The sequence below is a fragment of the Ovis aries genome, chromosome 5 (genome assembly GCF_016772045.2).
Source record: "Ovis aries strain OAR_USU_Benz2616 breed Rambouillet chromosome 5, ARS-UI_Ramb_v3.0, whole genome shotgun sequence".
Lineage (NCBI taxonomy): Eukaryota > Metazoa > Chordata > Mammalia > Artiodactyla > Bovidae > Ovis > Ovis aries.
The window spans coordinates 104972749-104998809 of record NC_056058.1 but is presented as its reverse complement, the minus strand read 5'-3'; the positions used below and the strand labels follow the sequence as shown (position 1 = coordinate 104998809).

General features: G+C 44.5%; 1 protein-coding gene and 1 long non-coding RNA gene across 7 annotated transcripts in view; one reads left to right on the top strand and one right to left on the bottom strand.

The window, feature by feature from the left end:
* The first annotated feature begins 7628 nt into the window (after positions 1 to 7628).
* The window catches only part of FBXL17 (F-box and leucine rich repeat protein 17), a 513866-nt gene continuing 495433 nt past the window's right edge, over positions 7629 to 26061 (top strand). For all 6 annotated transcript variants that reach the window (XM_027970556.3, XM_060416076.1, XM_060416080.1 and 3 more), the window contains exons 1-2: positions 7629 to 8852; positions 24730 to 24852. In XM_027970556.3, the coding sequence (XP_027826357.2) occupies positions 7947 to 8852; positions 24730 to 24852 (1029 nt within the window). In that variant the 5' untranslated portion in view covers positions 7629 to 7946. The remainder of the gene's footprint in view (positions 8853 to 24729; positions 24853 to 26061) is intronic.
* Positions 8967 to 9425, bottom strand: LOC121819692 (uncharacterized). Its single transcript, XR_006060052.2, has 2 exons — positions 9219 to 9425; positions 8967 to 9063 (listed from the first exon to the last, which is right to left on the bottom strand). It is a non-coding gene; the product is annotated as an uncharacterized LOC121819692 (long non-coding RNA).

Below are 26061 nucleotides of genomic sequence, written 5' to 3'. Positions count from 1 at the left end.
AAAGAACATCTTATCACTTGGCTAAAGAGGCAACATAAAACAAGAAAATCTCATAATCCAGTGGCTAATGAGCCAGCAGTGTCAGACAGAAGTCAGAGGTGAGAGTCACCCCACATCACCTCTCGGCCACCTTCCCGTCTCCCACCTGCCCCAGAAGGGGTTACATCTTGAACGGTCCATTCAGTCCCTCTAGTTTGCGGATGCTGGTTATGACTGCCTTACCTCTGGAAGGAGAGAGAAAACCCTTAGTAAAAAGGGAACAGGTTACGAAGGGGCAACTTGAGAGTCGTGATGTGATTCGGGAACGCAGCAAACAAATCTGGAGTGTAGACGCTTGATTCCTACACTGATGCCACCAGTTCTCAACGTCTAGAATTGTGGCTTGCCGTCTCTGAGTCACTTAATAGTAATTATAAGGACCTGTCATTTCTTTACTGTGAGCAAATGTACAACTCTTCTACATTTATGTAATAAGAAACAAAAATGTTATCAAATTTAAGAGGGAAAAACATTAAATTGGTTAGGGAGTCACGGGTAACTTAATTCTTTCTAAAGGTCCTACTTCACCAGTTGACAGTGAAAAAGTATTAGCTGTGATAGAGAAGCTGGGCACAGAGCTGAGGGAGAGCGGCTCAGCAGTAGAACCCACCCGACAACGCAGGAGCCGGGGTTCATCCTGTGGGTGGGGAAATGGCCACCCACTCCAGAATGCTCCCCGGGGCAATCCCATGGACAGTGCGGCCTGGCGGGCTACAGTCCACGGGGTTGCAAGAGTCGGACGTGACGTAGTGAGTAAACAGCAGCAAGTGGACAACGTCCTTGTGCTTTAGTAATTTCATTTAAGGCTTCCCCAGTGGCTCAAGCCGTTAGGAACCCGCCTGCAATGCAGGAGACACAGGAGAACGGGTTTGATCACCAGGCAGAAGAAAAGATGAATATGTGAACCTCAAGTTTAAACAAAAGGGAAAGAAGCCCCTGCATTTGCCTCAGTTACCACATTAACTTATATAAAAGTGGGAGAACAATGCATTTTCTGTTTTAAACTTGGTTAATTGCTTCCTTTCATGAGCCTGAATTATCTTTGGAGAGTTATGGGTGATAATTGGTTGTTTTGCTTTCTTTTTCTCCTGTTCAGTTGCATGAAGGCTTAGTTTCACAGGCCTCTTTGGTGAAAACATTTCTATTCCCTCGATAACAAATGATGACACGCGGAGTGATTTACTGTTCACAGCTCTGTAGTCAGTGGTCCTGGCCGGGGCGCCGGTCCCCAGGGGGCTGGAGTCCCGGGGTTCGCAGGGCCTGGCTCCCTGGAGCCCACGGCCTTCTCCCCAGTCTGTCCGCAGAACCCCGAATTCTGCGGGATGGGGCCCCGGCGCCCTCCTCGGCAAGGGAGACTGCGTCTTCCAGGCCAACAGTGAAGCAACGGCTGCTGCTTTGAATCTCACCATCTGACTGTCTGTAAAGATTTCCCACCATTACATCAGGCCATCTGGAATAACTTCTCTTTAAAGTGCAACTGATTAGTGACTTCAGGTGCTGGTGATTCAAGCATAAAGAAAAGAAAGTGAAAGTGAAGTCACGCAGTCGTGTCTGACTCTGTGCGACCCCATGGGCTGTAGCCCACCAGGCTCCTCTGTCCATGGGATTCTCCAGGCAAGAACTGGTTGCCATTTCCTTCTCCAGGGAATCTTCCCAACTGAGGGATCGAACCCAGATCTCCCGCATTGCAGGCAGATGCTTTACTGTCTGAGCCACCAGAGAAGCTCGGGATAAACAAAGTAGGCCTTAATTCTGACAGGGGCGATGGTCAACAAATCCTGCAGGCCCCACAGCTGCCTGCGGTGGTAACTGCTGTAAAGGAGATGCACAGGGAGGTGTGACTCCAGGGAAGGGTTGCCTGGGCTGAGAGCTGCAGGTGAGCAGGACTCAGTCACAGGGTGAGCTGAGGGCAGACAGGGGAGGCAGCTGCTACACCTTTATACTGTGCCCGAAACAGACCCACTGGAAAAGACCCTGATGCTGGGCAAGACGGAAGGCAGGAGAAGGGGCCAACAGAGGACGAGATGGCTGGATGGCATCACCGGCTTGATGGACATGAGTTTGGGTAAACTCTGGGAGTTGGTGATGGACAGGGAGGCCTGGCGGGCTGCAGTCCATGGGGTCGCAAAGAGTCAGACATGACTGAGAGACTGAACTGAACTGAACTGAAAAGACTCTTCAAGAGAACCGATCACTTCCTGAAGGAAATCCCCTGAAAGCTGGCTATTTCTCCATCTTTGGCTTTTAGTAGTGTAGCAAAAACACAATTGAGTAATGAATTAAGTTTATTGAACACTTGGGGTGTTGCATGATTTCCAGATGCATAAAACCATGTCTTCTGCCCTCCGGAGTGTCCTTGTAGGTCATCCAATGTACCTACCACAGCCAGTGAGACCAACAGAACATTAACCGAGCTCTACTTACATCACTGGTGCCATAGGGTGTTTTGGCCATTTCTAACAGCCATTGTTACCCAACTGCAAGCGTGCAAAATTTATGTCTGTGGGTGTGTTTTTACAGGCAAATGTGAACTTCAAAGTGAGTACATGTATCACCAGAGAAGAAAGAAAAGGCTTTTCTTTTAAAGTTTTAAACATTTTAAATTTAGATACTGGTTTTTAGTGTGAATTTGAGTATGAAGTGAAGTGAAGTCACTCAATTGTGTCCGACTCTTTGCAACCCCATGGACTGTAGCCCATCAGGCTCCTCCGTCCATGGGATTCTCCAGGCAAGAGTACTGGAGTGGGTTGCCATTTCCTTCTCCAGGGGATCTTCCCGATCCAGGGATCGAACCTGGGTCTCCCACATTCCAGGCAGATGCTTTAACCTCTTAGCCAGCATACCCCAAGTTTGAATTTTATTCAAATATGCAAATATTTTGTATTATAGAATCTATTAATCATTATTACACTGAAATAAGGCATATGAATGTACAAGTTGCTCTCCTGGGCTCTTCATTTCTTCCCTATCCATCATCCTCTCTCTACTTAATCCATAAATAAGTTACTAAATCCTGAAGACTCTGTTTCTCAATCCCATGCCACACTTCATTATCCCCACCATGACAACCTTAATTCATGCTTTTAAAGTCCATCCACTGAACAGTTCCTAAGTGGTCTTACTGCTAAGAGCCTCTTCCTACTCTAGTTCATTTTCTATACAATTGCCAGATTATCTTCCTAAAAAACTGAACAAAGTCCCAGTCCTCAAGGAGTTTGCACTCTAGTGGGAGAGATTAAAAGTGAAAAAAGAAAAGACAAAACAAACATGTGCTAATGCAATACAAAGAAAGTGAAAGCATGATAAGAGGAAAAGTGGGTTTCCCAGGTGGCGCAGTGGTAAAGAATCCTGCCAGTGCAGGCAGAGAAGGCAATGGCACCCCACTCCAGTATTCTTGCCTGGAAAATCCCATGGACTGAGGGGCCTGGTGGGCTGCAGTCCATGGGGTTGAAGAGAGCAGGACATGACCGAGCAGGTCTGCAGGAGGAAAAGTAAAGGCGGGTGTAATTTATTTTATTTCAGTTTAATTGATAATTGACACACAGTGTAAGCATAAGCATGCAGCAAAAGGAAGGAATAACTTTAGATACGGTAGTAACATTTGATCAGGTGGTAACAAATGTTAATGCCCTCTAGCCAAAGACCAAGAGGAACACATGCATAGTTAAATGAAGTTGGGTTTACTGACCTGTTAGCAAAAGGCACATAGCACACTATGAGGAATTGTGGAGAGTCTCAGTAAGAAGGCATAGAAGATCTGCAGGATTGGGTTTGTGTTTGGTGATTTCTGAGGAAGGTTTAAGGCTTTCCTCTGGATTGGATGCTTTCCGGAAGTAGAGGTTATTCTGATTGGGTATTTTAATAATTGCTAGCTAGAATGGGGAAGAGTGAAGCAAGGCTCAGGTTGTAATTGTTCAAGAAAAAGTAATAATAATTCATATTAGGCAGAATGTTGGGTCATTTTTGTGGTTTGGAGTGTGCTTGTGTGTGTTGTCCCGGACATGATTATGGAGGCATCTTATTTTTTCTTCTCATAGTCACACGGAGTGGCCATGTCCGATGTTGATGTTTGTGAGATTGTTTTGTTCAACAGAACACTCAAGTTCAATTGAGAACACCAGTAACATCAAGCCCTGGCAAAGAGTTCCAGGCCAGCTGCTGGTTGTTCAGGCTGCTTTCCTTTTTTTCACTAACAAAGCCATCCAGTGCTATCACTGTCTCTACACTGCAATTTGTTATTCTTGTTCATAATTCTGTTTCCTGAATATTTAAAATACTTGTCAGTATTACTGAGAGATGAATTCTAAAATTCATTTATCTCTGGTGACGATAGTAGTAGCTTCAGTTCAGTTCAGTCGCTTAAGTCGTGTCCGACTCTTTGATACTTACTAAAACAAAGGAACCCCTCTGCTACATGCTGCAGGATAGCAGGCACCTGCTTGTGGCTGAGTGGCTGTGGAACTGGGAGGAAGAACCAGTGCTATAAAATTTCAGAAACCCCTTCAGAAGTCTCAGTCACTTGCCTTCTCTCTGAAAACAAGAAGCTGTAGGTAGATTTTCCGTGTAGTTCTGATAGGTCTGCATGGTGCCAGGCTGTCTCTTTAGTAATTATGTAGGGACCTTGTTAAAATCAGGAATTCTGGACCTCCAATTCCAGCGTCTAATACAGCCAAAAGTTTATGAGATGCCTTCATGTTGCTTACCTCCCTCACTTCAATTGTGAGTAGTATTCTATCAAATGAGTATACCAGTTCAGCCATTCTTTACTGATGGACATCTAGATTATAGATTTTGATTATTATGAATAAAGATGCTATGAATATTTCCACACAAGTCTTTTTGTAGGTATATGCTTTTATTTTTCTTGGATAAATATCTGTAAGTGGGATTGCTGGGTTGTATGTTTAATTCATATGCAACTAATGGGTCCACAATTTTGAAATAGAGAAATAAAAAGCTTAGAATACCCTCTCCTTTTGCTCAAAGCATAGCCTGGAAGAGATGCCAAGGAACTTGTTAAAAAGCCTCAGATAACCATGTCACTCCTCACCTTTCTTCTGGAACCCTGAGAAATTCCTTTTTCCTCTGGAACCCTGAGAAATTCCTTTAAAGTTAGAGGGATAAAAGATGTGTGGATAATATCTGTAGGTGAATGCAGTTGGGGCAGTCTCTTGGAAGAAACCTATGTAAAACCCTTTGATCAATCTCTGCCTGTAGGTTTCTTGGCATTTCATCTCACTGTGATCAAGCTCAGAAAGGGAGATCTTAAAATAAAAGTGATTCCTGATAAGGAGGCCTCTATTAGCAAAAGTCTGATGGCAGGTCAGGTGAAGACTGGGTAAGGCCGGCCAGTGCGGTGGTGAAGTCAGGAATGTTCAAAGGCCTCTATGCAGACAGGCCTTGAGTGTTGCAGATAGGCCTTGAAAGTTGCAACGCTGTTTTCTCAGTCATCCTTGATCTATCCCTGCCTCCTTCCTTCCAATCACAATGAAGACTGTATCTGTCCACAGGTGATTGCCATTTCATCTTCTCAAGGGCCTTGCTGTATTCTCTCTTTGTATTTCCCTACCTCCTCCTTTCTACTGGCTCATTCCCATCAGCATGTCCAGTTCGGTTCCATTCAGTTCAGCCGCTCAGTCATGTCGGACTCTTTGTGACCCCATGAATCGCAGCACGCCAGGCCTCTCTGTCCGTCACCAACTCCCGGAGTTCACTCAGACTCACGTCCATCGAGTCAGTGATGCCATGCAGCCATCTCATCCTCTGTCATCCCCTTCTCCTCCTGCCCACAATCCCTCCCAGCATCAGCATGTCCAGGTCCTTGTGAAAGCCACTCCCAATTTCTCCCTTGTGAAAACTAACCTTCTTTCAACACCAGGTACAACTCCTAGTTACTGGTTTATGTCTCTGGTCACATTACAGTCAAATCTTCAAAAGGGCTGTCTGCAAAGACTATTTCCTAGTTTTCTGAGGAAATCGGAATCTCCAAAGTCCACCTAGAGCCCTTTATCTCTGAGCAAGCAGTAAGCAATCATTTTTTAAAAGTCCTGTGCGTGATGGATGGAGCGATGGGTGCAGAGGATGGAGTCCTCCATAGCTGTGCGGCCTGGGATGCTGCATGGCTAACTGGGTTGAGAAAGTGTTTATCTGTGTGTGTCTAAATAACCTGAAAAAGTGAAAAAGTTGGCTTAAAACTCAACTAAGAAAGAAAACTAAGATCATGGCATCTGGTCCCATCACTTTATGGCAAACAGATGGGGAAACAGCAGGAACAGTGACAGACTTTATTTTGGGGGGCTCCAAAATCACTGCAGATGGTGACTGTAGCCATGAAATTAAAAGACATTTGCTCCTTTGAAGAAAAGCTATGACCAACCTAGACAGCATATTAAAAAACAGAGCCATCACTTTGCCAACAAAGGTCCGTCTAGACAAAGCTATGGTTTTTCCAGTAGTCATGTATGAATGTGCGAGTTGGACCATAAAGAAAGCTGAGCACCGAAGAATTGATGCTTTTGAACTGTGGTGTTGAAGACTCTTGAGAGTCCCTTGGATTGCAAGGAGATCTAACGAGTCAATCCTAAAGGAAATCAGTCCTGAATATTCATCGGAAGGACTGGTGTTGAAGCTGAAAGTCTAATACTTTGGCCACCTGAGTGAAGAAGTGACTCACTGGAAAATAACCTGATGCTGGGAAAGACTGAAGGTGGGAGGAGAAGGGGACGACAGAGGATGAGATGGTTGGATGGCATCACCGACTCAATGGACATGGGTTTAGGTGAACTCGGGGAGCTGGTGATGGACAGGGAGGCCTGGTGTGCTGCGGTTTATGCGGTCGCAAAGAGTCGGACACGACTGAGCGACTGAATTGAAATTACCTGATAAGTGCGTTTATCCTGAAATGCACTTAGGGAAAGCCGGTCCGTCCCTAGCAACAGGTGTCCGCAGACAAGCGCAGAAACACGGCAGAGCCGGTCCACCCGTGAGTCCCTCGCGGGAGAACCATTCTCGCGGAGAGCACGCCGGGCACCCGGGCTGGCCTCGGGCGGGACCGGGTCTCCTCAGCGGCCTCGGCGTCCGGTCGGGCGGTGAGAGCGCCGGTTCCCGGCCAATGGCGGTTCCCGAACGTGCGCCTAGCGACGTCAGCGCGACTGTGCCCACGGACGTCACCCGACGAGCTCGGAGGCGGCTCCCCCCGGTCCCACGAAGGGGGCGTGGGCTCCGGGAGACCGCGGGCGACGGGGACAGGGGGCGGTGAGCCCGCACCCGTGACGGCGGGCCCGGCCGAGCGGCCCTCAGGGGGCGAGCGGCCACGCGCGCCGCCGAGGCCCCGCCCCCTTCCCGATCGGCCACACCCCCTTCCCGAGCGGGCCGCGCGCTCCCGAGCCGCCCCCCCGCCGCTGAGGCCCCGCTCCCTCCCCGATCCGGCCGCGCGCTCCCGCTTCGCCTCCCCGCACGCGCCTCCGCCGCGGCCCCGCCCCTTCCCGCTCGGGCCGCGCGCTCCCGCTCCGCCTCCCCGCGCGCGCCTCCGCCGCGGCCCCGCCCCCTTCCCGCTCGGGCCGCGCGCTCCCGGCGCGCCGAGCTGTGCCGCGGGCGCGCGCGCCGCCGCCGGCAGAGCCGCCGTTAAAGTGGTCTGAGGCGCGCCCCGCGCTTCCCCCGCCGCCGCCCTGACCAACTGAGGCGGCGGCCCAGGCTGCGAGCAGCCGCGCGGTCAGCAGGCTCGCCGGCCTCCGTCGGGTCCCAAGAGCTCGCGCCCCGCCGTGGTCTCCCGGCGTCCCGGGGCAGAGCATGTAGCCCCCCAGCGCCGCGTGTGTGCCCGTGTGTGTGTGTGCCCGCGTGTGCCCGCGGGCCCGAGGCCGACCCCCGCGCGGCCTGCCCTGACCCGGCCCCTGCGCGGGGCCTCCCCTATGGGCCTCCTGCTCTCGAAGGAGCCGCGCCGCCGCCCGCGCCAGAAGCGGCCCCGCTGCGGCAGCTGGTGGCGCCGCCGCCGCCGGCCTCTCCTCAGGTGGCCCCGCGGGGCCCCGGCCAAGGCGGCGGCGGCGCCCCGGGGCCGGGACTGCCTCTTCCGCGGGCCCTGCATGCTCTGCCTCGTCGTGCACGGCCCCGGCGCGCCCGCCCCCGCCGGCCCGGAGGAGGAGCCGCCGCTGTCGTCGCCGCGGCCGCTCGGGGCCTACGGCGCGGCCGCCTCCTCACAGCCCCCGGCGCGGCGCCGCGCGGGCCTGGCCGCTGAGGACGCCGCGCGCCGCCTTCTGCTCTCGGCCGCCGCCGCCGTCGCCGCGCCGCCCGCCCCCGGCCGCGGGGAGCTGGGGCCGGCCGCCGCCGCCGCCCGGGAGCGGCCGGCCCGGAGCCTCCTGTGGGCCCGCGCGGGGCCCGTGCGTCCGCCCGCGCCGCCCGCCGCCTCGCGGCTCTTCCGGGCGCCGCCGGCCGAGCCCCCTGCGCCCCCCGAGATGGTGTGCAAGCGGAAGGGGGCCGGGGTCCCCGCCTGCACCCCCTGTAAGCAGCCCCGCTGCGGCGGGGGCGCCTGCGGCGGAGGCGGCGGCGGCGGCGGGCCTGCGGGCGGCGGCCCCGAGCAGCACCCCCCGCCGCCGCTCCGCGCCCCGCGCTCCCCCGCCGCTCCGGGAGGGGCCCCCGCGGAGGCCGGCGGGGACGCGGTCCGAGCGGGGGGCGCCGCCCCCTCGGTCGCCCGGCAGCAGCAGCACGAGTGCGGCGACGCCGACTGTCCGGAGGGCCCCGATCCGCCGTGCGACTGCCACAGGGAGCCGCCCCCCGACGCCCCGGACATCAACCAGCTGCCGCCCTCCATCCTGCTTAAGGTGGGTCTGCGTGCCCCCCACCCCCCGCCGGGCCCGCTCGGGGGTTCTCTCTGCTGCACGCCCCGCGGGGGGGCCTCCCTGACACCCGGTTATTTCAGGTGCAGGGGCTTGGAGTCCGCTGAAGGTCCTTTTAATCGCTTGGGTCTGCTGCGCGTAATCCCGGTTCACCTAGGAGAGTCCCAAGCCCACTGTTGTAGAAACTGTAGGTTTTCTGTGAAAAAAAAAAAGAAAAAAAAAATTTTTTTTTTTTTAATCCCTTGAGCGGTTTGCACTTAACCGAGTAAAGACTTGTATATTAGTGTTGGAAAGTGTTCAGACAGTAATTTCAGATTTGATAACTGCTAGCTGATGTCAAAAAACAGTTACCTTTTATCTATCGAGCACTTGACCACGATGATCAGGCACAGTGCCAGAGCTTTATATACATAATATCTCACCGAATCCTTCAGTTGACGCCATGAAAGAAATATTGTTAACATCTTTACACAAGAAGAAACCGATGTATCAGCGCAAGTGCCTACAGTCGAAAGTCAGGCCGACGTGGTGTGTGTTCCTGTGGAGCTTACAGGCCAGCGGTGCTTCAAGGGGCTGAATGACTTGCCCAAGGTCACACACAGACAGATCTGCGGAGTTTAGGCCTGTCTGACTTGAAAACCCTTTTATTTATGCTATGTTCTATTATCTTAGGTAATGCAGACAGATTACCAGACGGTAAGGACAAGTGTATTTTTTGTTGGGGGGATACGTGTGTGGGGAAGAGGTAGATATCCCGTGGAAACCTGGTCCCACTTTCAGCTACCAAGTAAAATTTGCAGTTTTGTCAAGCAGCAGCAGCAGTGATGAATTTAAGTACGTGATACTTTGTAGTAAGTTAGTATTAAAAAGTTTCTTTTCCGTTCATTTTCTCTCCTCTCTCACCCCCACACTGCAGCTTTCTGGAGCTTATAAATATAAACCCCCTTTATCACTGTGGATGATATTTAAGACTAACTAGAAAAACCTAGATAAGAATTTGGCTAGTTTTATTGTTATTGAAGTAGCTGTCATCAATTATAATTTTTATTCTGAACAATATACTTTGATTGGACTTTTTGCATGTTTATAATCCTGTGTGCTTGGATTTGTTTTACTGTGATATTAATATTTTTGTAAATAATATAGCAAAGAACTGGGAAAGCTTAACTTTTCCACATGTCCAAGAGGATGAGATGGTTGGATGGCATCACCGACTCAATGGACTTGAGTCTGAGTGAACTCCGGTAGTTGGTGATGGACAGGGAGGCCTGGCGTGCTGTGGTTCATGGGGTCACAGAGTCAGACACGACTGAGCAACTGAACTGAAGTTGTTTACCTTTCAGTAGTGTATTTTTGAAGGAGTAATTACTGCCTCTGTATGTTCAGGCTGTGCATTTTAGGGCAGAGGGAATGTTCTTGAATCTTTTAACTTAGTGGACAACATGGACAAATGAAATATCCACAGATATTTGGCATAGAGGTTTGATTGCTGTCTTGTTATTTGGTAAGTAAGACTGTTTAAAAACAAAGTAAAAAGCAGATACTTCCCACTTTCTACCTAAACTGTCATTATTTCATGAGGTAGAGGACATTTTAATACAAAAACAAAAATAAAAGAAAGGAGGAAGGACATGATTTCATAATAAAGAGAGTTCCAATACAATCAGTTTATTTGCAACATTGTTCTTTTCCACATTTTTGCTAAGGACTGTCGAAAACTTGTTCTAAGGAACATTTGGGGAAATTATTCATTGGACTTCCCCTGTTGTGTTGCAGTATTTACGCATGTTATGTAGATTTCCATTACTTGTATTAGAAACATGGATAGAGCTACTCTGTGTGGTTTTCATGGTCCCCGTGGTATTCAGCATAAGCATGAGTTGGACTGTCTAGAATGAATTGAAGTTAGAGTTTTTTAGTGTTTAGCAACCCAATTAACTTTTGGGGATCAAGCTTTGAAGGGCAGAGGCTCTTTCTGCTTAAATATTGTTCATTGCTCTGTCTCCTCCCCTAAGTGCAGTTCCTGGCATTTAACAGCACTCAGTAAATATTGATGAAGGAGCGAATGACCAGGTGTTTTAGGAAGTCTGGGTTGAGACTCTGAGTGAACATACACCATGCCAATAATGGAAGTCTCCAAGAAGTGTTTCTATCCTGAGTTGTTTTGAGCCACAATAGGGCCTTGGATGGTGAAGAGTTTCTGGCTCTCTTATGGCTTGAAGAAGAGAAGACTTAGGCAGCTATGACTTTTTTTTTCTTAACAGTACCAGAGGGTTGTGCTTATAGAGGCAGAAATCCATTAGCCCCATTAGAAAGTATGCCCAACTTCCCTGATAATGGGCCATAACTTCTAAAATTGTACTGCTGAGTCCTTTGTACCAGAAGTTACTATAGTTACAGAGAATGGGAAGGTGGAGGGGAGAGATTTTGGGAGAAAGATGTGACGAGATATGATTTAAAGATGTTTTTAGGGAAGTTGACTCAAACTACCATACTTGTTGACTTTTTCCCAGGTATGGTAAAAGCAAAAGAGAAAAAACTCAATTCTTTCTACTCTGCTTCAGTCAAATTTTTGACTCAATATCAATAGGTCTTTTTCAGTTTTGTTTTTATGTAAGTAGTGAGTATTACCTGCTTTAAGTTCGCATAATGCAGGGAAAGCAAAAGTTTGCCTTGGTTCACCGCTACCTCCATCTAGTTTTTTCTCCAGAGGTCACTAACTACCACTACCAGTTTAGATTTTTTTTCTAGACCTGTATTGTGGGGTACAGTAGTTTCTAGTCACATATTACTATTTATATGAGAGTCCCTTGGACTGCAAGGAGATCCAGCCATCCATTCTAAAGGAAATCAGTCCTGAATATTTATTGGAAGGACTGATGCTGAAGCTGAAACTCCCATACTTTGGCCACCTGATGCGAAGAACTGACTCATTGGAAAAGACCCTGATTCTGGGAAAGATTGAAGGCAGGAGGAGAAGGGGATGACAGAGGATGAGATGGTTGGATGGTGGCATTGACTCAATGGACACTGGGTTTGAGTAAACTCTTGGTGGTGGTGATGGACAGGGAGGCCTAGCGTGCTGCAGTCCTTCGGGTCCCAAAGAGTTGGACATGACTGAGCGGCTGAACTGAGTGAACTGATTACTATTTAAATTTACAGTAGTTAAAATTAAGTAAAATTTAAAATTGAGCTTCTTAGTCACAGTAACTGTATTTCAGAGATCAGTAGTCATGTGTGGCTGGTAGCTACTGTATTGGACTATGCATATCCAGAATATTTTCTTCATTGTAGAAAGCCCTATGTAAAACTTCATAGCCTTTTCCACAAATGGCATAAAAATGTACATGTTCAGTTTTTTTCATTAACCGTATGAATTGGAGGTTTTTTGTTGTTAGTATATGGTTTCCTTCATTCTTTTTAGTTGTGTCGTATCCCATACTATTATGCCAGACTGTATTTATTTCAATATAGTGTGACATTCAGTTCAGTCGCTCAGTTGTGTCCAACTCTCTGTGACCCCATGAACTGCAGCATGCCAGGCCTCCCTGTCCATCACCACCTCCTGGAGTTTACTCAAACTCATGTCCATGGAATCGGTGATGCCATCCAACCATCTCATCCTCTGTCTCCCCCTTCTCCTGGGAGCTGTGAAAAAATGAATTCTTTCTTGAAATGGTGAGCTTCACTGGGAATTGTAATTATGTAACTTCAGGAAGAGACCTTTGAGGTCATTTGATCACTCCCTACTCCTTATGCATGAAAAAAAGCAGGCCTGGAGAAGTGAAATGGCTTACCCCAGGGCATTTTAGATAGTGAATGGCAGACCCTGGGCTAGAACTCAGTTCAGTGTTTCCAGGTCGTGAGGTCTTTTCAACATACGGTGTGAAAGGGCTTGATTAACCTTCTCTCAGAGATTTTATGAAAGAAATTCCTTAATTGGAGGATAGGTGGAAACTTAACACCAGTCAACTTCTAACCAGTATGAGTCAGAGGCTAATTTTATAATTGGGTCTTTGGGGTTGAATTGTTTTTAAATACAAGAACTTTGAGAAGCAGGGAATGGCCCTTCAAAGTTCAACTATGGGGATATCATTTTCTTAGGTATTGAACACTTAATTAAGCCCATTATGTTTGATCTTGAACTGGTAATGCATTTTTTTAGATCAGATAAGGTAGCCTCAGTCTTTGGTACCTGTTGCCTTTAAAACTTTAAGCGATCTTGCCTACTGATATCACAGTTAGGTTTAGGTTTTTATATAGTAGAATCACTATAGCAGTTTTATCAAATGACAGCAGTGGAACATTTTTAAGTAGTTGCTATTTGAGTAACTGGGTATTTTGAATCTATATTTAAATTTCAGAGGCTTTGTGTGCTATATATTTAGATACCTTGGTCTCTGTCAGCGGACTGTTTCTTTTCCAAGCCAACCGGGTAAGAGATCCAAAATCCATCACCACCATTAGAAAACCACTTTACCATGAATGCGTCTCTGATAGTGTGTCAGTAGTTAATTAAATCTGTATTTTTATAGCTTTATTACCAACAGGTTGCTTTAGTGATCAAGGAAGAGTTTTACAAGAGAAATGTGTTCTGGAGGAAAGCTTATGTATCCAATCTGTTTTTTTCAGATATTAAAAAAGCAATGAAAATGGAAGTCAAAGAAAATGAGTAAATACAACTTTTTAAAGCTTTGAATGTAGATTAGTAGTGGGTAAGAGGAACTAAGTTAGTGTAGCTTTTTGTGAATGCTTTGACCTAAGGTTCCGGTACCACATAAATTCTAGAAGGTATGTCTCTAGAGTTCCAGGGATGATCTTAGCCAGTGCTGAAATGAAGTGTCCTTAGGAAGTCAGGTTCAAGATATCTTTTGGCTGGAGAATGCCTGGAAATCTTGGATAACTTAATTAAATCAGGCTACCAAAAGGTGAGACTTGTTTTCTTCTCATTTTGGGAAGCCTGTAAATTTTTGTACCTTGTAATGAGTAGCTGTTCAAGGGAGTTAAACTTGAGCTGTTCTTTATCAGCTTAAGATGTCAGGTTCTATAAATGATAGGGAATGTGAGGGAAGATATGTGAAGGCAAATATGGAAGCATTTACTATTAAAATAATACTTTCTTAAAAAGTTATTTTCCTTTGGTTAAATATCCTGTTTTATGCTTATCAAGAGTCTTGAAGCAATAAGCACATAGTGTCCAGCACAGGGAAATACAGCCATTATTTTGTATGGCTTCAGATGGAGTATAATCTGTAAAAACATTGAATCACTATGTTGTACCTGACACTAACATAATATTGTGAATCAGCCATACTTCAATTAGAAATAGCGAATCCTGCGCAGCTGTTGGCCAGTTTGGAGCCCCGGTGGCGTGGTAAGGACACCCGGGTGGTGGGAGAAGCTAGGAGCAGTGTTGGGAGATGGGCTCATGTGTGCGTTCATGGATGCGGTGCCTTCCTCTGCCCTGAGAGAATCTGAGCAGCAGTGCCCAAAACAGTGAGCATGCTTAGTGTCCGTATCTTAGCTTCTAAATACCATTCTTTGCGAAAAGGAATCAGTGTTCTTGGAGAAGTGACTGATTCCAGAGTTGGGACAAGGAAGACACGATGAGCTTAGACTGTTTTGTGCCGGAACACAAGGAAGTGCTCAGAGTCCTGGAGATGTGTCAGAGGGCACATCGTTTCATAGAGTCTCCTCCCGAATACTTAAGGAGTCATGTTTTATTGAATTTGGTGACTTGCTTTAGAATAAAACTTATTCTTCTGTGAATACTTGACTATAGACTGACACTCTGTGTAGTCATAGATGGGGTTTTATTGGCTTGCTGTGCTTTAAATTTTAAAGGTTAAACTATGAGAATTTATTTTGATTATAGATGAGGAAATAGTTTTAGAATCTATGACTTCCCTTTGGCTGTATGGTTAGAAAAATACCAGAAAGGGAATTCCCTGGAGGTCAGTGGTTAGGAGTCCATGCTTTCACTGCTGGGGCTCGGGTTCACTCCCTGGTCGGGGAACTCAGATCCCTGCAAGCTGCACAGTGCAGGTTAAAAAAAAAGGAAAAATATAAGAAATATATTTTGTGTCTCTGTTTTTCTAAGTGGTGCTTTATTCAACAGACTAGTTAGTAAATGTTTCTTTCAAGCTTTCGGCAAGTTGTTGTAAGTAGACTATTTAAGAAAGAGACAATATATGATGTTCATAGGAAAAAAATGGAAAAGACCAGAAAAGTTGAACTGACACAGAGGAGATAGTCAATCTGAAATTGCTACACACATTTACTTCTTTTCTTTCTATAACTTGCATGCAACCTGCTTGCTTATAAACCTTATCTCCATCTTGTAGTAATGTCTGATAGCAGGTAAGATCTCTTCATTAAGAAAAGAAATGGCCAAATATAGGTATCACATGGTTAATTTTTAAAGGTCTGTGGGATATGTATGCCCAAATGTTAAGCAACAGTACGTTCTCTGGAAGTTTCTTTAGTCTGAAGTATCTTTTGATGACTTATAGTGATGCCTTAGTCAAAAGTAGAATCTTCAAGGCTTGACAGTACTTGGGTATTGGCTTGGTAGTGGTTAGTTCAGATTGTATCAGTAATATGACTTGTACATTTTCTGGTAATTAATACTTTAGTTGCATTGTCCAGATCTGCCCCTAAAGATCTAGGAATACTTAGCGTGTTTTCAACCCAGGTCTTGACTAGAAGTCATCGCTGTTTCCCGATATCGTTCCCTTTATATTGCTGTTGTAACAGAACCTACCGTGTTCTAGCTAGGCACATGGGCTCTAACCAGAGACTGTTTCTTAACCTCTCATGGATAGGGGTGGCTGTGAAATATTAGGCAATAGAGTGGGAGCAGAAGCAACGTCTACATCTTCCAAGTCATCCTGTGAAAGTCAGCCGCTTGCCCTCTGCTTCCTCTTCTGTTTTCCAGGGCTGCTTGCTGTTCAGTCGCTCAGTCATGTCGGACTCTTTGGGACCCCACGGACTGCAGCACACCAGGCTTCCCTGTCCTCCACTATCTCCCGGAGCATGCTCAGACTCCTGTCCGTCGAGTCAGTGATGCCATCCAGCCATCTCATCCTCTGTCATCCCCTTCTCCTGCCCTCAGTCTTTCCCAGCATTAGGGTCTTTTCTAATGAGTCAGCTCTTCGCCTTAGGTGGCCAGAGTCCTGGAACTTCAGCTTCAGTCTTTCCAATGAACACCCAGGACTGATCTCCTTTGGGATGGACTGGTTGGATCTCCTTGCAGTCCAACGGACTCTCAAGAGTCTTCTCCAACATCACAGTTCAAAAGCATCAATTCTTCAGTGCTCAGCTTTGTCTATAGTCCAACTCTCACATCCATACATGACCACTGGAAAAACCATATCTTTGACTAGACGGACTTTTGTCAGCAAAGTAATGTCTCTGCTTTTTAATGTGCTGTCAAGGTTTGTCATATCTTTTCCAAGGAACAAGCAAATCTTTTAATTTCATGGCTGCAGTCACCATCTGCAGTGATTTTGGAACCCCCCAAAATAAAGTCTCACTATTTCTGCTGTATCCCCATCTATTTGCCATGAAGTCATGGGACTGGATGCTATGATCTTAGTTTTTTGAACGTTGAGTTTTAAACCAGCCTTTTTACTCTCCTCTTTCACTTTCATCAAGAGGCTCTTTAGTTCCTCTTCGCTTTCTGCCATAAGGATGGTGTCATCTGCATATCTGAGGTTGTTATTTCTCCCGGCAATCTTGGTTCCAGCTTGTGCTTCATCCAGTTGGCATTTCTCATGATGTACTCTGCATATAAGTTAAATAAGCAGGGTGACAATATACAGCCTTGACATACACCTTTCCCTATTTGGAACCAGTTCATTGTTCCATGTCCAGTTCTAACGGTTCTTCTTGATCTGCATACAGGTTTTTCAGGAGGCAGGGCTAGATGACCTGGATTAAAAGAGTAACTCATTTTCCCCTGTATATTAGGACAGTGAGCAGCAAATACAAGATGACCCATGCCTCGTCTTTTGCAGCCTTAGAATGCCTTCTTGGTGTGGACTTCTGCCATGCTCAGGCTGTTCTTAACAAGACTGTGTTAACGTAAGCAACTTCCTGGCTTGATCCAAGTGCCATTTCAGTTTTTCCGATGTCATTTTTTCCTCTTTCTTATTTAACAGAAATGTTGGTCCAGGTCAGTCCTTTATGTTCTTTTTTTCAAAGCACCCTTTGAAATGCTCTTTCTCTTCAATCTCAGCTTATCCAAAGATAATTCAGACATGTCTTTGAATATATAATTTTGAGGTCAGTGAACAAACCTCATACCTTAGTGTCTCCCATAGAAGCCCAGGTACATGTGCACACATGCTTGTTAAATGAATTAAGAGAAACACCATGGGGCAGAGTCGTTATTTTCTGAGAAGTTAGGGTATGGGCGAGATAGCATTTTAATGGCTGTTAAGAAAAGCCGGTATATTAAAACATATGTTAGTTAATTATTCCTGTTTAACAAGTTCGGCAGTTTAAGACCACAAACGTTTATTATTTCATGTTTTCTGTGGGAATCTTTTTATAGCTTTGCTGGGTCCCTCTGATCCAAGGTCTCTCATGAAGCTATGATCAAGATGTCGCTGGGGCTGCTCGGCTGGGGCGTGAGAGGTTTCAGCCAGGCTTACTCGCGTGGTTGTTGGCAGGCCTCAGGTCTTGCTTGGCTGTTGGACAGATGTTGCAGTCCCTTGCCATGCCATTTGAGACTTCTCCGAAGGGCTAATCACACGCAGCAGCAGAGTCAAGAGCACCCAAAATAAGAAGCCACAGTTTTCTTAACCCAATCTCTTCTGCCGTACTCTTCATTAAAAGTGAGCCAACAAACCCTGCTTATACTCATGAGGAAAGGCTTACACACGTGTAACTACCAGGAGGTGGGGTCGTTGAGGGCCATTTTATAGGTTACCTACAACAAACCATATGCAGAGATCTGTTAAATATGCACTGGTGTTTCAGCTTCAATTTTGCTTTTTTTTTTTTTAAATCCGTCTTTGCTGGTACAGGTGTTATCTTCCCTTCACTCACTCATTGAATTTCCTTTCACCTGAGTAAAATCTACCTAGATTTAGTCAATTATCTGTTGTGACAATCATCTTACTTTTACAAAAGAACAAATTAAGGTCCAATTAAGGTGCTATCCAAAGTCACACATATTTTAAATAAGGTGTTTCTTGGTTCCAGAATATGCCAGACATCTTCTGTTTGCTAAGGGACAAGTTAGCCCTTTAAAATCATGTAGTCCTTTAACCTTCAACAAATGATTTAGTTTCTCTAAATTTTTATTTTCTTGTCTGTGAAATGTGGAGAACAAGAATAAAAAAACCTACCAGAGAGGAACTTCTAACTTTGGCTGTATAAAAAGTTTGGTGAATCCTCTCTGCAAACAGTATATGTATATATATATACACACAGACATATGTCATATATGTATATACCCACATATCAATACCCATATACACATGTATGTAAATAACTGGGCGAAATTGTCCTAAACTATTAGGGCTTTGGGAATTGACCAAAGGCAGACAAAAAATTGATATGTATTTATTCTTAGGAAAACTACTAGAGCTTCAGGTAAGAATAGTGGAAGCCTATACCACTCTTGAATTGAGACCCCTAACAGCAATAGTCAATCCTAAAGGAAATGAGTCCTGAATATTCACTGGAGGGACTGATGCTGAGGCCCCAGCTCCAATACTTTGGCCACCTGATGCGAAGAACTGACTCATTGGAAAAGACCCTGATGCTGGGAAAGATTGAAGGTGGGAGGAGAAGGGGACGACAGAGGATGAGATGGTTGGATGGCATCACTGACTCAATACACGTGAATTAGAGTAAACCCCAGGAGATAGTGAAGGACAGGGAAGCCTGGTGTGCTGCAATCCATTGGGCCACAAAGACTTAGTGGCTGAATAGCAACAACTAGCTGTTTTGGTGTCTTAAGAGGGTAACTCAGTTCAGTTCAGTTGCTCAGTCATATCTGACTCTTTGCGACCCCATGAATCGCAGCATACCAGGCCTCCCTGTCCATCACCAACTCTCGGAGTTCACTCAAACTCATGTCCATCAAGTTGGTGATGCCATCAGCGACTCAGTTAGGGGCAATGAATAACAACCTGTATCTGTCAGCTAAACGTGATGAACTTTGTAGGAAGAAAATGGTTAAAACCCACATATTTTCAAGTTTCATATTGTGGTGCCAGTTCGGATGAGGTGGGGATCAGCTAGGAATTTAACCAGCGGATCTTGGAAATGAGAGACCCATAAAGGGATAATAAGCTCTTCACGTATTCTTGGTTTACTCAAACTACGCACATGTCCTGGGGAGACTTGAGAGTATCTAGCAGAAAGCAAGGGCCAAAGCAACCTTGAGAATGATTGAAGGGCAGCCTCGAGGTATTTGAGCATTTTTTTTTTTTTTTTGCCCAAATGTAGACACAGGGAAGCTACGCTAAAGAAATATGAATAAGAATTAAAAGTTGAGCAGAGACATGCAAACAAACATTCAAACTTCAGATCCTACCATTTAACACCAGGGAGATTAAAGTTGAGACAGATTTCAGAGAAGTAAATCAAATTCCAGAGTTGCTACAGTATGTTACCTAAAATGTCTGGTTTTGAATGAAAAATTATGAGACATGTAAAGAGACAGAGAAAAAGTGACCTATACTGAGAGGAAACAAAACAGTTAATAGAAATTGAGTGAGCACAGATATTAGACTTAGGAGATAAAAACTTCAAACTATAATAAACATGTTAAAGATTGGAAGGAAACATTATTCAAATTATAAGAGAATATAACATTGACCCGAAGAATGGAAAGTTTCAATATAAAGACACGGAAACTGTAAAAAAGCATTTTCTGATGCTATTAAAAATAGAAGTGCTTTCCTTTCTTACAGTTGTATTTATTTATTTGTGATTGTGTAGGCTGTCTCTAGTTGCAGTGAGTGGAGGCTTCTCTTGCAGAGCACAGGCTCTAAATTGAGTGTTGAGTAGCTGTGGCGCACAGGCTTAGTTGCTTTTCAGTATGTGGAATCCTTCTGGATCAGGCTTCAAACTCATGTCTCCTGCATTGGAAGGTGGATTTTTATCCACTGCACCACCAGGGAAGTCCCTCCTTATTTTATTTCTGAATTGTTCATTGATAGTGTATACAAATATTTGCTTCTTAGCTCTAAATTTTTTTGTGTATAATTTTTCTATATAAGATCATGATAATTGTAACTGTTCAGTTCAGTTCAGTCGCTCAGTCATGTCTGACTCTTTGCAACCCCATGAATCACAGCACGTCAGGCCTCCCTGTCTATCACCAACTCCCGGAGTTCACTCAGACTCACGTCTATCGAGTCCGTGATGCCATCCAGCCATCTCACCCTCTGTCATCCCCTTCTCTTCCTGCCCCCAATCCCTCCCAGCATCAGAGTCTTTTCCAGTGAGTCAACTCTTCACATGAGGTGGCCAAAGTACTGGAGTTTCAGCTTTAGCATCATTCCTTCCAAAGAAATCCCAGGGCTGATCTCCTTCAGAATGGACTGGTTGGATCTCCTTGCAGTCCAAGGGACTCTCAAGAGTCTTCTCCAACACCACAGTTCAAAAGCACCAATTCTTCGGCACTCAGCTTTCTTCACAGTCCAACTCTGACATCCATACATGACCACAGGAAAAACCATAGCCTTGACTAGATGGACCTTAGTCAGCAAAGTAATGTCTCTGCTTTTGAATATGCTATCTAGGTTGGTCATAACTTTTCTTCCAAGGAGTAAGCGTCTTTTAATTTCATGGCTGCAGTCACCATCTGCAGTGATTTTGGAGCCCCCCAAAATAAAGTCTGACACTGTTTTCACTGTTTTCCCATCTATTTTCCATGAAGTGATGGGACCAGATGCCATGATCTTCGTTTTCTGAATGTTGAGCTTGAAGCCAACTTTTTCACTCTCCTCTTTCACTTTCATCAAGAGGCTTTTTAGCTCCTCTTCACTTTCTGCCATAAGGATAGTGTCATCTGCATATCTGAGATTATTGATATTTTTCCCAGCAATCTTGATTCCAGCTTGTGTTTCTTCCAGTGCAGTGTTTCTCATGATGTACTCTGCATAGAAATTAAATAAGCAGGGTGACAATATACAGCCTTGATGCACTCCTTTTCCTATTTGGAACCAGTCTGTTGTTCCATGTCCAGTTCTAACTGTTGCTTCCTGACCTGCATACAGATTTCTCAAGAGGCAGGTCAGGTGGTCTGTATTCCCATCTCTCTCAGAATTTTCCATAGTTTATTGTGATCCACACAGTCAAAGGCTTTGGCATAGTCAATAAAGCAGAAATAGATGTTTTTCTGGAACTCTCTTGCTTTTTGCATGATCCAGCAGATGTTGGCAATTTGATCTCTGGTTCCTCTGCCTTTTCTAAAACCAGCTTGAACATCAGGAAGTTAACGGTTCACATATTGTTGAAACCTGACTTGGAGAATTTTGAGCATTACTTTACTAGCGCGTGAGGTGAGTTCAATTGTCCTGTAGTTTGAACATTCTTTGGCATTGCCTTTCTTTGGAATTGGGATGAAAACTGACCTTTTCCAGTCCCAGGGCCACTGCTGAGTTTTCCAAATTGGCTGACATATTGAGTGCAGCACTTTCACAGCATCATCTTTCAGGATTTGAAATAGATCCACTGGAATTCCATCACTTCCACTAGCTTTGTTCGTAGTGATGCTTTCTAAGGCCTTACTTGACTTCACATTCCAAGATGTCTGTCTCTAGATGACTGATCACACCATCGTGATTATCTGGGTTGTGAAGATCTTTTTGTACAGTTCTTCTGTGTATTCTTGCCACCTCTTCCTAATATCTTCTGTTTCTGTTAGGTCCATACCATTTCTGTTCTTTATCGAGCCCATTTTTGCATGAAATGTTCCCTTGGTATCTCTAATTTTCTTGAAGAGATCTCTAGTCTTTCCCATTCTGTTGTTTTCCTCTATTTCTTTGCATTGACCACTGAGGAAGGCTTTCTTATCTCTTCCTGCTATTCTTTGGATCTCTGCATTCAGATGTGTATATCTTTCCTTTTCTCCTTTGCTTTTCACTTCTCTTCTTTTCACAGCTATTTGTAAGGCCTCCTCAGACAGCCATTTTGCTTTTTTGCGTTTCTTTTCCATGGCGATGGTCTTGATCCCTGTCTGCTGTAGAATGTCATGAACCTCATTCCATAGTTCATCAGGCACTCTATCTATCAGATCTAGACCCTTAAATCTATTTCTCACTTCCACTGTATAATCATAAGGGATTTGATTTACGTCATACTTGAATGGTCTAGCAGTTTTCCCTACTTTCTTCAATGTAAGTCTGAATTTGGCAATAAGGAGTTCATGATCTGAGCCACAGTCAGCTCCTGGCCTTGTTTTTGTTGACTGTGTAGAGCTTCTCCATCTTTGGCTGCAAAGAATATAATCAATCTGATTTTGGTGTTGACCATCTGGTGATGTCCATGTGTAGAGTCTTCTCTTGTGTTGTTGGAAGAGGGTGTTTGCTATGACCAGTGCATTTTCTTGGCAAAACTCTATTAGTCTTTGCCCTGCTTCATTCCACATTCCAAGGCCAAATTTGCCTGTTACTCCAGGTGTTTCTTGACTTCCTACTTTTGCATTCCAGTCCCCTATAATGAAAAGGACATCTTTTTTGGGTGTTATTTCTACAAGGTCTTATAGGTCTTCATAGAACCGTTCAACTTCAGCTTCTTCAGTGTTACTGGTTGGGGCATAGACTTGGATTACGGTGATATTGAATGGTTTGCCTTGGAAACGAACAGAGATCATTCTGTCGCTTTTGAGATTGCATCCAAGTACTGCATTTCGGACTCCTTTGTTGACCATGATGACTACTCCATTTCTTCTGAGGGATTCGTGCCCACAGTAGAAGATATAATGGTCATCTGAGTTAAATTCACCCATTCCAGTCCATTTTAGTTTGCTGATTCCTAGAATGTTGACGTTCACTCTTGCCATCTCTTGTTTGACCACTTCCGATTTGCCTTGATTCATGGACCTGACATTCCAGGTTCCTATGCAGTATTGCTCTTTACAGCATCGGACTTTGTTTCTATCACCAGTCACATCCACAGCTGGGGGTTGTTTTTGCTTTGGCTCCATCCCTTCATTCTTTCTGGAGTTATTTCTGCACTGATCTCCAGTAGCATATTGGGCACCTACTGACCTGGGGAGGTCCTCATTCAGTATCTTATCATTTTGCCTTTTCATACTGTTCATGGGGTTCTCAAGGCAAGAATACTGAAGTGGCTTGCCATTCCCTTCTCCAGTGGACCACACTCTGTCAGACCTCTCCACCATGACCCTAATCCGAATGCCCTTTAATTCTTTTCCTAATGTAATTGCCCAGGCCAGAATCTCTAGTATAGTGTTGAGTAGAAGTGGAAACAGCAGAAATCTTTGTCTTGTTCCTCATCTCAGGGGAAAGTATTCAGTCTTTCACTATTAAGTATAATAATAATCGCAGGATTTTTACACATGCCGTCTATCACATTAAGGAAGTTCCCTTCATTCCTAGTTTCCTGAGTATTTTTGCCAAGAAAGGGTATTGCATTTTGTCAAATGCTTTTTCTACATTAATTGAAATGATTGAGTTTTTAAACCTTTATTTTATTAATGTGGTGTCTTAAATGGATTCATTTTTGCCTGTTGAACCATTTTTGTATTCTTGGGATAAGTACCACTTGACTGTGGTATATGATCCTTCTAATACCCTGCTTGACTTACTTTGGTGATATGGTTGACTGTTGAACAGCATGGATTTGAACTATGCAGGTCTTACACGCAGGTTTCTTTTCGACAGTAAGCACTGTGATAGTATGTGGTCCTTGGCTGGTTCAGTCTATGGGTGGTGAATTGCACATAGGGAGGGCCGAGTATGAAGTTACACTTGGATTTCAACTGCATGAAGGGTCAGCATCCCAATCCCTACGCTGTCCAAGGGCCAAGTAGGCTTTTAAAGGATTTTTTGCATTTAAATTGGTAGGAGACATTGGTGTATAGTTTTCTTGTGATGTCTTTGACTTTAGTGTCAGAGTAATGCTAACCTCATAGAATTAGCAAGAGTTCCCTTAAACTTCAGTTTTGGGAGTCATCTAGGAAGGATTTCTGTTTGTTCTTTAAATGTATCACTGTTAGGGCCGTCTCGTCCTTCGCCTTTCTTCGTTGGAAGTTTTTGATTACTGACTCAACATTTTCTCTTATTATAGGTCTACTGAAATTTTCTATTTCTTCTTGAATCAGTTTTTTGTAGTTTGTATATATCTAGAAGTTTGTTTCGTTTAGATTATCTAATTTGTTGGCAGACAATTGTTGATAATACTCCCCTATAATCCTTTCTTTTTCTGTAATGTTGGTAATAATATCTCTTTGTATTCATGGTTTTAGTAGACTGAGTGTCCTTTTTTCCTTTCTCGGCTGTGACCTTAGCTACTGCATGTCACGCTTCCTCTTTAGGACAGTCCGTAATAGTGACTCTTTCAGTAATGGGCACTTGTACTAGAATGGTTTTCTGCTTTAAAAAGGTAACTTTTCATGGCTGGAGGATGGCTGCCCCCTCACCCACATTTTTGTGGGGTCACACAGCACACATTTGTGGGGAACCTGGTGCTCAGCCATTTACAGACAGTGTGCTCGGGGTTTCTTATGTAGTGGAGCAGCTCCCTTGCTGTGATCAGTCCTTGATATGAGGGATACACTTTTTAAAAAAGATTAATGTTTTCTAACTGGTAAAAACTTTTATTGCGTTTAAAATGTTTAACACATATAATGTGGTTCCTTTTTTATTCACAGATATTTTCCAATTTATCTCTGGATGAACGTTGCCTTTCTGCATCATTGGTTTGCAAGTACTGGCGTGACCTTTGCTTAGATTTCCAGTTTTGGAAGCAGCTGGATCTTAGTAGTCGTCAGCAGGTATGGATTCTGATACTAGAAAAACACTCAATTTGACCTACTCAAAAAATATCTTTTTTCTTCTTAGAAATCACTTCTTTCACACTGTAGTTTTTCAGAATAGTTCAAATGACTAAAATCTGTAATTCTGTGCTTTAATAGTTTATTTTTTTTTCAAATTCAAGTTGAAGCTAGGTTTCTGTGATAGATATATCTTTTAGTTTGGATTGGCAATTTGGGGTTGCTTCTGAATCCTTTTTGTTGTGGTCCTCTTTGTTTCCCCCACCATATTATTATTTTTTTCTACTACATTTGAAAAGTTACTAAACTTCTCATTTTTTGGAGAGAGAATTAATAGACAGCGATGGCAAACACCTAAATAGTACTGCTGACTTGCCATGTATGTACAGTTCTGTGAGTTTTATGTATATTCATTTGATACACAACCTTACTATCATTATCCCTATTAATATAATAATTATTATACTTTTGATAATAGTATTCCTATAATGTTATTTTGTGTGAAGAAATGGAAGCAAAATGCAATAAGATAACTTACTTTGTTTTAATTTTCACTTTGATGAGTTTTCCAATCCTCCCCTTTGCCCAGCTGCCCATTATGTTTATATGGCGGTGTCATTTAAGAAAGAAAGTACTTTATATTGCCTTATTACAGACAGTTGGTTGGACTTGTTAAATTCTTCCTTGGTTGTCAGTACTTGAAAATATGATTTTATTGGAGTACTACACCTGCTGGAAACCATCCATGATCTTGTTAGTAGGGATGCACTGGTGAATGTTTTAACAGCTGGCTTCCAAAAACAAATGAACAAAGAAAAAGCCCCGATTTGTTACATTTTCCAGTTTTTGTGGTACAGATACTCTCACCATGACCAATTTCAAGCTAAAAGTGTGATGTCACAGAATGTGATGCTATCGCTGATGTGGAAAGGGATACATACTCTAGACTGCCTGATTTGGTACAAGCCAACTCCAGCATACCACGGGTAGCCTGTGTGTCTGTTTATAACACATGCCCTGAAAAAAAAATAAACAACTTCCGGAGCATTTGTTTTTAAGTTTCCTTTTTGTTTTCCTGCCTTATTGGTAAGGGTAAGACAGTTATACAGTGTTTACCTGCCTGAGTTCATGAAGTTTGTATCCTGGGGGAATGGTGAATAGTTAGTTGCGGCTGAGCGTGTAGAGAGCAGTAATGTGAAGTAATCCATT